This window comes from Coenobita brevimanus, chromosome 112 (assembly GCF_032717465.1).
Source record: "Coenobita brevimanus isolate Jiangsu-jjx chromosome 112, ASM3271746v2, whole genome shotgun sequence".
Classification (NCBI taxonomy): domain Eukaryota; kingdom Metazoa; phylum Arthropoda; class Malacostraca; order Decapoda; family Coenobitidae; genus Coenobita; species Coenobita brevimanus.
In genome coordinates, this window is record NC_137065.1 from 5,218,478 (window position 1) to 5,232,898 (window position 14,421).

General features: G+C 41.5%; 1 protein-coding gene across 1 annotated transcript in view; it reads left to right on the forward strand.

The window, feature by feature from the left end:
- Nucleotides 1-4,524, forward strand: part of LOC145418061 (tryptase-like) — an 8,473-nt gene extending 3,949 nt beyond the window's left edge. Inside the window, exons 3-5 of the mRNA XM_080286594.1 lie at nt 2,194-2,341; nt 3,066-3,202; nt 4,354-4,524. Of these exons, the coding sequence (XP_080142720.1) occupies nt 2,194-2,341; nt 3,066-3,202; nt 4,354-4,524 (456 nt within the window). The remainder of the gene's footprint in view (nt 1-2,193; nt 2,342-3,065; nt 3,203-4,353) is intronic.
- Nucleotides 4,525-14,421: the final 9,897 nt, after the last annotated feature.

The window sequence follows — 14,421 nt, forward strand, 5'->3', positions numbered from 1 at the left end:
AGAAATATAGCACTTAATATGTGATGTTTTGTTCGATTTCGTGTCCTGACAGTTACCAACAACAATATCTGCACTTGCAATCACAAGGTGCCTCATACACCACATTGTTTCGTCCATGTTTTAGAATGCTACGTGCGCTAAGAGGGCCAATGCGTTTTTAGGTCACTGTACGATGTTTACTGAAATTATATCTATATTAAAACTATATAAGACGCATTAGTATGAAAGAAAAAAGTGAAAAAAAAAATCTCCAAACGTCAAGAGAATACGACATCAAAAAAATCTGTCAAATCCTCAGCATGTACTCGTAGCTCAGTGGCGACTCTTAGTGTGGCCAGCGTATCACCACAGCCACACACTTAGCTCCTCACACTGCCACACCTCACACTATGACACAACAACACTACAACGCCACTCACTGTCGCACCAAACAGTGACATATCCAGGCACTACCACACTTAATAATTTCATCCTTTAAGATAACACGCATCACATTGCCGCACCTCACACTGCCACTTTACACACTTACACACCTCATAATGATGCATAAAACACTGCCACACCACACAGCCACACCATACACTACCACTTCACACTGTCACACCACACACAACACTACCATACGTCATACTTCACACTACCACATCTCCCGTCTCCCACTGCACGGAGATGTGAACTGTCTTACAGTCTTTAATACTATATAGCGGTGAGGAAATTTAATATTAGGTACGATATTTATTATTAGTTACACAGTCCTGACAGAAAGATTATTGTAGATCATTTTAAAAGACAGAATCCAGCATTGTGTGTTTCAGCATCGTCATTGTCATCATTATCACTATCATCACCATTATCACCATCATCAAGTTCACTTACTCCTCCTCCTCTTCCTACTCCTAGTCGTCGTCGTCGTCTTCATCCTCATCCTCATCCTCGTCATCGTCAACATTATCATTTTTATCTTCATCATTATCATCATCATCATTATAAATCCATGATCTGGGTTACCTTACCTAGCCTAGGGCCCTTATACCTCACATACGAGTTTTCTCCTTGCCCGAATTACCACAACAAACCTACCATATCTTTTATCTCTATTAGTAATCTAAATTATCTCTGTTTACCATTTCTCTCTCTCTCTCTCTCTCTCTCTCTCTCTCTCTCTCTCTCTCTCCATCTATCTATCTATCTATCTGTCTATTTATCTATCTGTCAATCTATGTATGCATGTAACTCTATCCATCAGCTCATCTGTTTATCTATATCCATCTGGTTGTCAATCTTTACATGTATATATGAATCTGTCTATCAAAAATCTATCTTTTTATCTGTCTATACCCATCTGTCTATCAACCCATCCATCTGTCTGTGTATGTAAGCATCTGTCTATCCATCAGTCCACCTGCTAATCTGTCTATATCCGTCTTTTATGTCTGTCTATCTCTCTGTGTATGCATATATCTGTCTATCTATCAGTCCTTCCACTTACCTATTCATCCATCCATCTATCTATGCGTCTATTATTCCATTAACCCATCCACTGTCCTATTTACCCATCCGTCTGTCTACCCACCTGTATATCTATCAGTCTATCTATCTATCAATCTCCAAGGGCAGTGATATCGACCTTATCAAGCCGGAGGATGACCTGGAATGGGAGAGTGACCCCACCATTTATTCTACCATCTAAAAATTTGTCAGTCTATCTATCCATTTGTCTATCTATCGGTCTATTTGTCTATCTATCAGCCTATCCACCATCTACATCTATCTGCTAATCTATCTATCTATCTCTCAGGGCAACGATATTGGGCTGATAGAAGGAGGATGACCTAGTGCTCGAGAGTTACCCCCACATCTAACCCTGTGTCCACTTATTTTTCATCTATCTGTCTGCTTGTATATCTCTTAATCTATTTGTCCACCAATCTATCTGTTTATCTACCTATGAATCTATTTTTCGAACTACCTATCTATCTGTTTACCTGTCTATCTATCCATCTATCTATATACTTATCTATCTATCTATCTACCTGCCTATCTACCTATCTATATACAAAGCTGGAGCATGACCTGGAGTGGATGAGTGACTTCAGCATCGACCCTTTCATCCATATAGTTATCAATCTGTCTATCAGTTTATCATCTACTCATCTATGTATTTATCTATCTGTTTATCTATCTACTTTCCAGGGCAACGACATCGGCCTCATAGAGCTGGAGGATGACCTAGAGTGGGAGGATGACCCCAGCGTTCAGCCCATCTGCCTGGCCTTAGAGGAGGACATTGGCTATGGAGAGATGGCGGTGGTGACGGGGTGGGGTGTTATGAAATCTGGAAGTGAGTGTGAGGGATGGGGGATGGGGGATGGATGGGAGGGAGAAAAGTGGAGAGGGAAGAAAGGAGGGATGAGGGAAGGGAGGGAAGGGAGGAGAGAGGGTGTGGGATAGGAAGGAGGGATGGAAACTGTAGGGGAAGAGGGATTGGAGGGAGGGAGGGTGTGTAGGATGAGGGATGAGAGAGGAGGGATGGTTTGAGGGATGAGGGATGAGAGGGAAAGGGTGAAGGATGAGGGAGGGAAGGAGGGACGGAAAGGGGATGAGGGGAAGGGTGGGAGGAGAAGGAGGGAGGGTGGGATGGGATGGTATGAAGAAGAGTTAGAAGGGAAGAAAAGAGAAGTGGTATTTGTAGAGAGAGAGAGAGAGAGAGAGAGAGAGAGAGAGAGAGAGAGACGAAGGAAGATACGGAATGGGAGAGAGGGAGGGAAGATGTGGAATAGGGTGAAGGTACAGATGTGAGAGGTAGAGAAGGAGGGAGGGAGTGTGAGAGGGAGGGAGGGAAAGGGGGAGGAAAAGTGTGTGAGTTTTTTGGACGTTCTGAAGTGGGCGAGATGAAAGCAAAGAGGATTTCTCACGCTATTTTCCCTTCTTTTCCTCTGTCCCTTTCTCATACTCCATTTCCCTTTGCTTCCCTACTCCCACACCCCTTTCCTCTCCCCTCCCCCTTTCCCAACCCTTCCCGTGTCCCCTTTCCTTTCCTCATACACTCTCCCCTCCCCCTTCAGCCCTGTACCAGCCACAGACCCTGCAGGAGGTGGCCTTAGAGATCATCACTATGAAGAAATGCGCTGAACTTTCACCCTTACCAGAAGACCCCAACTCCGTCATCTGCACCCTCACGCCGTACAGAGATGCTTGTCAGGTGGGTCAGAGAGAGAGAGAGAGAGAGAGAGAGAGAGAGAGAGGGAGAGAGAGAGAGGGGGGGGAGGGAGGGAGAGGGACTGGGAGAGAATTAGCACCATCATTTACATCTTCACCCACTTGAGGAGGCAAGAATGTTCCTACCATGTAATTATTCGGTATGGACGATCGATATTAGTGTCCAAGTGGTGACATGTGCAGATGTATGCTGTCGTCTGTTGCTCAATGACGGACAGCTGTGCGTCGGGGAACGAACGGGCTAATCTATTCCCAGAGTCTTGTACATAAAAAGATCACTATGATTAATTAAAAAAGGTAGGAAAATAAGACAAGAGACCTAAAGCCAGAAATCATATAAAGCAAGAAAAGTCAGCTAGGCGGTGAATAGAAGCCAAGAGAGCTATATTGGTCCTTTATAATCTGAGGACTTCACTACACCTGCGCGCGGTAGCAAGGGGATGTATTATTGTCATGTGTGTGTGTGTGTGTGTGTGTGTGTGTGTGTGTGTGTGTGTGTGTGTGTGTGTGTGTGTGTGTGTCCGTTCATCAGCGGGTCCTTATATCTTTCTGAATGTGTGTGTGTGTGTGTGTGTGTGTGTGTGTGTGTGTGTGTGTGTGTGTGTGTGTGTGTGTGTGTGTGTACAGCATTACGCAAACACACTGATTTGCAACAAACAATGGAAGGGCTACGGGTCGGATGAAGATGAAATTAATAGACTGTGAACAGGAGGTCAAAGATCAAACCCACAGGAGAAGTTCAACTCGAACAGTTTTTATATCAAGTGGTGGAAGGGTTGAGGGTCAGGAAAACATGGGGGGACCAGTCTTGAAAACAATCAGTCAAAGGGCAATGTCACACAGCAAGTCAAAAGTTCTATCCATGGGGTGAATTTTGGGTGCAGGTGTTGTGCTCTGAGTGTTTAATAAGTTTCCTTTTTATTCTGTGGATCTCCTGACGATTTTAGCCAATTAAGGAGAGACTAATTGAACATCAGGGGTAGGATAAAACTCAGCAGTCTCTTTACTATTAGGGGAGTAGTTTTAGTGTTAAGCTGAATAAAGTGAATAAGATGGCCTCTGGGTGAAGGGAGTAATGTAGAAATAATCCAAGTGAAACAAGTCATCTATAAACTGTGCCACATACGTCGACAGGGTGACAGTGGCGGCCCTCTGGTGGTACGGCTGGATGACGGACGGTGGGCACTGGTGGGAATAGTGAGCTACGGTGAGGGGTGTGCCAGTCCATCCCACCCAGGCGTCTACACAAGAGTACCCTACTTCTTGGACTGGATCAACACCATCACCGGATCAGCCACGTGTTAGCTTTCATGATATTGTCCACCTGTTAGCCTATGGGACATCATCCACCTATTAGCTTTCGTGTTAGCTGCGGTACTGTTACAAGCTACAATTTGTTTAGCAATTTCCATGCATCTCATTCCTTCCCGAGCATCCAGGAGCATCTTTCCTTCATCTTTATTAAAATCTTCTAACTGTTGCTCAAACAAATATCATCATCATCATCATCATCATCATCATCATCATCATCAACCACTTGTTAGATTTCTTGTTAAATTTCTTTCCAGTTGTTGTGTCACGGCCAATAGTTCGCCAACAATCCTCTACCATCATTTTGTTCTGACCTCCATACTTCTCCTTTCTCTTCCTGTAAAACGTTAGAAAGCTATCATCATCAAAATAATGGTATTATTAGCAACGCATCGTAGTTCCCACCACCACCATTACCATCGTCACCATCATCACCATCACCACCTTTACCTTACACAACCACCACCATCATTACCATCATCATCAACCTTACCCTACCCGGGTAAAAGTATACTAACACTCCCATGGCAGCATTGTGTCCTGCCTTCGATATTTCTCATTGCTTCTCGAACGTCAGTAGTATTTTTAAAAAGTCTTGCTGATGTCTGTGAGTGTCGTGTCTTGAGAGTAAATGCAGAAAAGAGTAAAGGGATGGTAATCGAGAAAGTGACTCCCAGTGTTTACAGTGAATGGAGAGAAACTGGAATTGGTGAGAGAGTTCAAATACCCGAGTACAGTGATAGAAAAGAGAGGAAAATGTGCAAATGAAGTGGAAAGTAGAGTGACACAAGGAAGGAAAGTAGCTGGTGCTATGAAGGCCTTGATAAGAAGCTGAGGCTTGAGTGCTGCAGCTTCGCGAGCCTTACATAAAGGAGTGTTAATGCCAACTTAAACATATGGATGTGAGACTATGGTGTGGCATGAAATTGAAAAGTCAAGAGTGACAGCAGTGAAGATGGGACTGCTGAGGAATGTGTGTGGAGTACAGAGAGTGGATAGAATAGAATACGAAATAATGTGATTCGTGAAAGATGCTGAGTGAGGAAATCAGTGGACACCAGAATCGAAGAGTGTTCCGAGATGGTATGGTCATGTGGAGAGAATAGATAACAGTAGAGTGGTGAAAAGGTATATCTGAGCGAATCTGAAGGAGGCAGGAGGCGAGGTAGGCCAAGGAGATGGTGGAGAGATATGATGGATGAGTGTGTGAGGAAGAGAGGTTTGGAAGTCGGTGAAGCTAGGGAACTGACAAGAGAACGAACTGGCTGGATGAATATTGTGAGAAGAAGTGCATGATCAGGGATCTTGCACCCCTTTTTAACGTCACAGCGTCCGGATTAACACTATGGGATACGTTTTTGTGAAGCTACAGAATGTGTTGAAAGTTTTTGGATTATCAGATAGAGCCAGGATTCCAGGGGCTTGAATGATGAGTGAATGGAAGCTTGGCCCATTGGATTGGGCAAACTTGGGCTGTCTGGACTTTGCTACCCCTCACCCTACCCTAGGGAGGGAAAGGAGGTCCGGATGATGATGATGATTTTGATGACGGCTGTTATCAAAATTCGTAACCGTCTTATTGCAGTGCGCATCATCATTATCATCATGACTCTCCACCTGCTTGTTTTCTTACCAACTGAAGTTCAACCAAAAGTTTGCAGACATATCCTGAGCATTGTGTCCACTCTCACACTCTCTCATACACATTTCCCTCTCCTACTTCTCATCTCGGCTCTTCCAGTTCTTCTCTATATTTTCCTCACGTCTCCCTATCATTATATACAGATAATTCGCGATGATTCATAGATAATTCATAATGCTGTATGTCCAATTCTGGGCATAGGCTTCAGATTCTGCTCCCAAAACCCAGTAATCCTCCTGCATACCGTACACCTTCACATGTCGCCATTTCGGCACTATCACCCGCCGTCCATATTGGATACATGCTAGGGCTGTCTCATACAGGACTGGAGTATTGGTATTAGCAAGGGTACTCTACTACATTTCAGCAGGTCGTCTGGTAGATAAGTACAGCCTACTTTTATGAAATTCAAATCCTTAAACTGTTCCCTGCCCCAGCGGGGATTATAACCTGAGTCCATTAGGACTGCAGGCCCCCTGCCTGCCGATTATATATATATATATATACCGTATACATGGTGGTAGGTGGAGACGCTTACCATCCACTCACTCGATGTAGCGCTACTCTCAGGTGTCTGCTCTTTCCTCTTCTCCTCCCCATGGGTGACTTTACACTGATTGACAAGCTAAATGGTTTCGTGTACACCAGGAAACCATTTACTACGCTGGGTGGTAACCATATAACCAAACAATGGCCTCTGGTGGTTTAGTGGGTAATTAGGGTGCTTCAATCGGATGGAGCCTGTACAGGTATATATCCAAAGGGTGATTGGGGTTTATTGCTCAAGTAATGCCACTCAGGGATGATTGAAGCTGGTCACTGTCATCTTAAATGTCATTAAATGTCAGGACAAATTTGCCTAGCCCCGGGCTCCTACGCTCCTCATGGAGCAACACAGGATTAGATGATGATATATATATATATATATATATATATATATATATATATATATATATATATATATATAATATATATATATATATATATATATATATATATATATATATATATATATATATATATATATATATATATATATATAATCATTGTTACTGTGTCTTAGAAAGTAAAATATGTCTATGTACTATATATATTCTGAGGCGCCCAATAAAACTATTCACCCCCAAAAATATCGCTGTCTAATTTTACCTCATAACTTTTCATTATAATGATCTCTACAGATTTTTTTTTACTCTGAGGTTGTGCAACGGAAGTAAAATCCCTTTAAGTATTTTCCAGAGAATTTACTATTATGTTAATCATTCAGGATGAGAATATGTCTAGTTTGTTATTCCAGTCAAAGCCAAAAGATTTTATTCAACTGTGAGCCATAAGAGCCTGAGTTAATATTGTTGCCATCAGTAGTTACCATTAAAAATCTCATGGTAGCAACAAACCTTTCTTCAGCCAAAACCAGACGATTTTATTCAGCAGAGGGTGAGTACAAGGAGACTGAGAGTGTTAATACTGCCACCATTAATTTGAAATACAGAAAAAAAAAAAAAGTTTCTGGACGATTCTCGTTTTCTATTACAATTCAAGGCAGACGATTTTATCCAGCTGAGAGTAACCTACGGGATCCTTTGAGAGTTTAATGTTCTCTTGTATAAATGAAGATTTTTCTTTTAATATCGACTTACATTTGCATGAATAACAGAAGGGAAATTAAAGAGTAATAGAGAAAAAAAGTCGCTAAGGTGGAGGTGTTGCGACATCGCCCAAGCCAATGAGAATACGGCCTTCTGTTGTTCTTAGCCCCTTCAGCTTGGGGCCATCACATATTTTTCTCCTCTCTCTCTCTCTCTCTCTCTCTCTCTCTCTCTCTCTCTCTCTCTCTCTCTCTTTTCAGTCTTTCTTTTTTCAATTTACTTTTGGATCACAGGCTCCATCATTCTCCTCCAGTAAGACAGATCTTGCAAAAGCTCAATAAAAGAGTCAGGTGGTAAAAGGAGGAATAAATGAAAAAAAAAACACATCCTCAGACTGAAGTGACTCACCCATCGCTACGAAAGGGCCTACTTGAGCATAAATGATAAAGAATAAAATGAATAAAATCGTCTGGCAGTGGCAAGGGTAGTTATAACCGTGGCGCGCGTCTATTATCGTGCCCTGGCAACCTACCCGTCAACAGTGCGTCCGATTTCGTGTATAATATGATATGCGTGTGCTTCGTGTACATGCTCGTGTATAATAATATTCGTGTATATTATTATGTTACGTGTGTGATTCGTGTATATGATCTTGTATAATAATATGATTCGTGTATAATATGATACGAAATCGGACGCATTGATGACTGGTGGGTTGCCAGGGTCCGATAACGACACCTCAGACTCTTGTGCCGAACTACAGTAATTTATCTGGAGGAAGGGGTTACTCCTGGCTGCTTTTAATCACGTGTCAAAAGGAGAGAGAGAGAGAGAGAGAGAGAGAGAGAGAGAGAGAGAGAGAGAGAGAGAGAGAGAGAGCATGTCGCTAGACAATTTCTAATTCTACATAACTTAAAAATGAAAAGACAAAAATACTATGAAATCTGTCATTAGCGTTCCCAGTTAAATGACCCTCTGCCAACAGACTCTCAGAGTAAAATACTACTGAGTAAAATTATCTAAACAAATTCATTTTGCTGAATAATATTATCTCGTGATGGAAAAATAGAAAATCGTCTTTTTAGTAAATGAGTAAAAAAATAAAAATATTTCAGAAGAGAATATTAGTACCTTCAAATAAGATAATGCATTTTCTTAATTAATTATTCCCCTCCAGCAAATATCTCTGAAGGTTATACAAATAGACTGATGGAGAGTTTGTCAAAAAGCTGAGTGAGTAGTTTGAGTGAAAAACGTGAGACATGGATAGGCCTATACGAAGTAATTACCCGTCACAGCTCCGGAGGGGCTCAGGGACCGGTACTGTTTTCACTTGGTTTGTCTGTTTGTTTGTTTGTCTGTTTGTCTGTCTGTCTGCCTGTCTGTCTGCCTGTCTGTCTATCTGTCTGTCTGCTAACCACTTTACGCGAAAACTACAGGTGCGATTTTGACTCAAATTACAGGAATGATGGGCTATGATCTTCTGGTCACCTGATTAATTTGGGGGGCAAATTGGGCCAAGGCTCAGGCTGTGGGCCCCAAAATGTAAAAATAAAAAAAAAAGTTTTTTCCCCATAACTCCTTTCAAATTCGTCATATCGACATGAAACCAAAACCTAAAGGTGTACTCGTATCTTTCAAATCTGCATAATATGCCTCAGTACATCAGGGGGATCACCCCCAGTTAGAGGTAGGGGGATCAATGTCCGGTGGGTTGGGCCTAAAATTTCAAATGGGCATAAAATCGTAAATTTTAACCTAATTTACTCCTAACTCATGTGAAGCTATAGAGCGTGATGAAATTCTTTTGTCCTATCTGATGGAGCCATGATTCCGTGGGCGTAAATGATGGGTGAATGGAAGAGTGGCCCATTGAATCTGGCAAACTTAGGCTGTCTGGACGTTGCTACTCCTCACCCTGCCCTAGGGTGGGAAAGGAGGTCCGGATGATGATGATGATACTCCAGATTTGATATGTGACATTTTAGACTAGATATCCTGTTGCGTTTATACGTCAGCACTAAAATGACTGCCGGGGACTGGTTTACTGTGCCATGTCATCGCTTCTTGTTTAGTATAGACACGCAAACAGAGAGAGAGAGAGAGAGAGAGTGAGAGAGAGAGAATGTAAAAAAATGGCGGACAAATTCGAGGGGTGAAAAATATGAAGTATAACAAGTATGAAGGGAGAGAGAGAGAGAGAGAGAGAGAGAGAGAGAGAGAGAGAGAGAGAGAGAGAGAGAGAGAGAGAGAGAGAGAGAGAGAGAGAGAGAGAGAGTATAAAAAAGACGGACAAATATAATAGGAGAGAATGATATGAAGTACAACAAGTATGAAGCAAGAGACGTATGAGGGAGCATTGAGAAATATGAGAAGAATTCAGTGAGGCATAAAGTGTACGACCCATAAAACAGGCGCCTCCCTATAAATATTGAGGCTTGTATAGGCGGGGAGCTCTTGAGATGTATTGCCCCCTCCCCCCCCTCTCTCTCTCTCTCTCTCTCTCTACTAAGCATTTTGTTGATAGTTCTGCCTTTTTTACTTTTTTGTTTTTGTGTTTAGATATTTCTCTTCTCGTGCAGTACGTGGGAAGTTATGATTCTGATGGTGATGGTGATGATGTTGATGATGATGATGGTGATGGTGATGATGATGATGATGATGATGATGGTGATGGTGATGATGATGATGATGATGATGATGGTGATGGTGATGATGATGATGATGATGATGATGGTGATGGTGATGATGATTCTCCATTTTTTTTCCACTTCCCATACAGTAGTAGGAACGATGATGTTGATGATGATGACGGATTGCGATTTAAGGGGATGGTGTTGGAGATGATGGTGATGGTGAGGAGGAGGACGACGACAGTTCTAGCTTTGCACCCTCCTTCTGTTCCTCTTTCTGTATCCCTCCTGGCACATGTATTAGGAAGGAGCGTGATGATAATGGAAGAAAAAAAGTTGTTTGGGAAAGGGCACTAAGGACGAGATGCAGGTGTTTAGTAATCATAAAAGGAGGCGGTGACGTAAGAGAGAGAGAGAGAGAGAGAGAGAGAGAAAGAGAGAGAGAGAGAGAGAGAGAGAGAGAGAGAGAGAGAGAGAGAGAGAGAGAGAAACAGACAGACAGACAGACAGACAGACAGAGAATAGGGAAGAAAGGAAGAGAGGGAAGGGGGTAGGTAAGGTGGAAAGGAGGGAGAGAGGGTGAGTTAGGAAGGTGGAAAGGAAAAAAAAAAGGAGTGCACAGGATACTAAATAGCAATATATCTAATAGTCCTTTTGAGGCTGTTTGTTGTAGAGACGACTATAGCCATGATATCTAATACTATGAGAAGGAGAGGGAGGGAGAAGGAAAGGGAATGAGAGATGAGGGAGGACGAAAGACGGGGAAGGAGAGGAAGGGAGAGTTGTGAGGAATGGGAAATGGTAAAGAGGTTGGGAAGCTGAGGAGAAAGGGAAAAGTAGTGAGACAGAAGGAAAGAGGAAAGGAGGAGGAGGAGGCTGGGAGGTTGAGGAGGCAGGAGAAAGTAGGGAAAGCGAAGGGGGAAGGAATTAGGGAAAGAAGAGTAGAGGGGAAGGGAAGGGGTATGGATGGTAGGGAGGGGACTGCAGTAAATACTCTGTTCCAATCTACTCCAATGTTGCGGGCGGTAATAATTTTCAGTTTGGGACCTCGGGGTGTGAGTTGAACAAACACACAAAAAATATGCAAACAATCAAATATGCACGCACAGAAACGCAAATGTGAAAAACACCCACACCCACACTCGCACCGACAGACATCACATTGTTCCATACGTCTGGGTAACTAGAAGGTAATACAAGCAAATTATTATATTTTTATATAAATACACCTTACAAAAAATAAACACCAATTAATATAACAATTATAATTTTATTTACACAACAATCTCCCGCTAATAACATCATTATCATATATATATATATATATATATATATATATATATATATATATATATATATATATATATATATATATATATGGGGGGAGGCGGTGGCTCAATCGGTAGAGAGGTGGCCTGCGGTCCTCCCGGACCCAGGTTCAAATCGCCGCTGGGGCAGGGAACAGTTTAAGGATGAATTTCATGTAAAGCAGACTTTACCGATCCACCAGAAGTCCCGCCGACATGTAAAAGTACCCCCGCTAATACCAATACACCAGTCCTGTATGAGACAGCCCTAGCATGTATTCAATATGGACGGTGGGTATTAGCGCCGAAGTGGTGACATGTAGAGGTGTATGATGTGTGGGAGGACTACCGGGCCTTGGGAGCAGGCTGTGAATCCTATGCCCAGAGTCGAGCATATATATATATATATATATATATATATATATATATATATATATATATATATATATATATATATATATATATATATACATATATATATATATATATATATATATATATATATATATATATATATATATATATATATATATATATATATATATATATATATATATATATATATATATATATATATATATATATCTCACGACAAGAAACAACTACTGTCGGGTAATCCTTCATAACTTGAAAAACAAAGCATAAAAACATTTTTAAAAATCTCTCATAGAGCTCCCAGTAAAACGAGTCTCAGTTAACAGAATCTGAGAGTAAATTAATACTGGAAATAAAAATGTTCTGGAAAATAATATAATGAAAGAAAATGAATGCTGTATTACAACTAATTTGAAAAACAAAAACAAAATATATATACTATGTAAAATTCTTCTATAGTACATAATGAAAACAGACTCCAGGAAGAAGTTCTGAAAATATCAATAAATCAAACAAACAGCTCAGAAATCTTAATCAGCATGACAAAAAATGCGGGAAACTATTTAGAGAATTCTTCGTGAAACGAGTCTGACAAGTGCACAAAGTAACAAAGGAAATAATAAAAATAGACAAAAATACTCAGAATTCTAAATATTATAAAAATACTGATGAGAATTAAAAACAACTTGAATAACAAAACAAACAAGCAGTAGAAAAGTGAAAATAAACCTAATGTGAGGCTAAAACAGCTTCAGCCCGATCTGGACCTTCGATGCACCGGTTCGAGTCAAAACTGTTGTATTCTTATAATATCACATCGTACTGTGTGGTCATTAGACCCACATAGTGGGCATTGTATCTGTGGGACCCTCCCCTCTCCCCTCCAGTAGAAACTGAAAGAGGAGGTAGTAATTAGCCATTTACCTACATTTTAAATTTTTATATTCTTTAATTAAAATTATTGTTTCCTGGGTTGCATCCCTAACTGTTTAACACTAGATTGTTTTTTTTTTTATTAATCTAGATACAGTTATGATACTTTCTATGTACCTGTATCTCAAAAATAATGACAACCACTATTCAGGATCCCATTACAAAATCGCGACTAAGCCCCTGTACATTATTTCTCTTGTTATCAGGGTACACCGTGAAACTGGTCACTGGAACCTCACCCCAAAAAATGACGTAGCCAAGAAAAATATGAAAATGTTCAGGCTAGCTAACGACAAGGTATCAAAGTCCCTATTTTCACCAGTAGTAATGGTAATGGTGGTAGTAGTAGTATTAACAGCAGTAGTCGTAACCCCAGCCTCATCTTTATGTGAACCCAGTGGACTGCAGGCTGAAGATGCCCCTCACCTGCAGACCACCTCCCAGATATATCAGTGCCACCACATGAAGATGCCCCTTTCCTGCACCAACACAAAAAATCAGCACATAATTTATAAAATGTACAATAACACATGTCGTACGGTCAAACATAAGTCCGTCTGCGTCTCCCCCCCCCCCTTCTCATTACTGGATTTACAGATGCTTCAGCGCGACGTAGTAGACAAAGGAACAAACTGTATTATCACCTACAGATGAGTGATAACATGCGCTTCAGTTCACTATGTCACATTAAAAAGCTTACAAATCCAGTTATGAGACTAAGGTAGGAGAGGAGAATGGATTTTCATATTTTACCTCTCACGTATTAAGCACTGCATCAGAAACACATGCTGACATAGCACAAACATGTCTGATACTGAATCAGGTTACCTCATTTAGGTCAGGACACATGAAGTTGTAAAATCAGGTCAGCTCAGGTCCAAGTGGGTCACACTAGGTCAGATCAGATAAGGTCATAGCAGGCCAGGTCAGATAAGGTCATGTCAGGTCAGGCTACGTCATGTCATTTCAGGTCAGATCACATCATACCAGGTCAGATCAGAGCAGGTCACGCTAGGCCATAGCAGGTCATGTCACGTCATGTACGATCAGGCTAGCAGTAACTGAAGCCAGTGATGTCGTTGAACCAGGTACTGGGGATCAAGTCAAATTACATAGGTCAGGTCAGGTCAGGTTAGGTCTGAATAAGTCAAGTCAAATGGTCATGTCCGATCATGTCAGAGTAGGTCAAGCTACGTCAGGTCAGATCAGGTCAGGTCTGAATAAGTCAGGCCAAATCGTCATGTCCGATCATGTCAGAGTAGGTCACACTACGTCAGGTCAGATCAGGTCATACTAGGTCAGGTCCAGGTAATGCAAAGTCGTGAAGTTACAAGTCACTGGAAACAGTGATGACAATGAGCAAGGTAGTGGGTGATCCAGGTGCAGGAGGAGGTTGCTGAGGTCAGACCAGA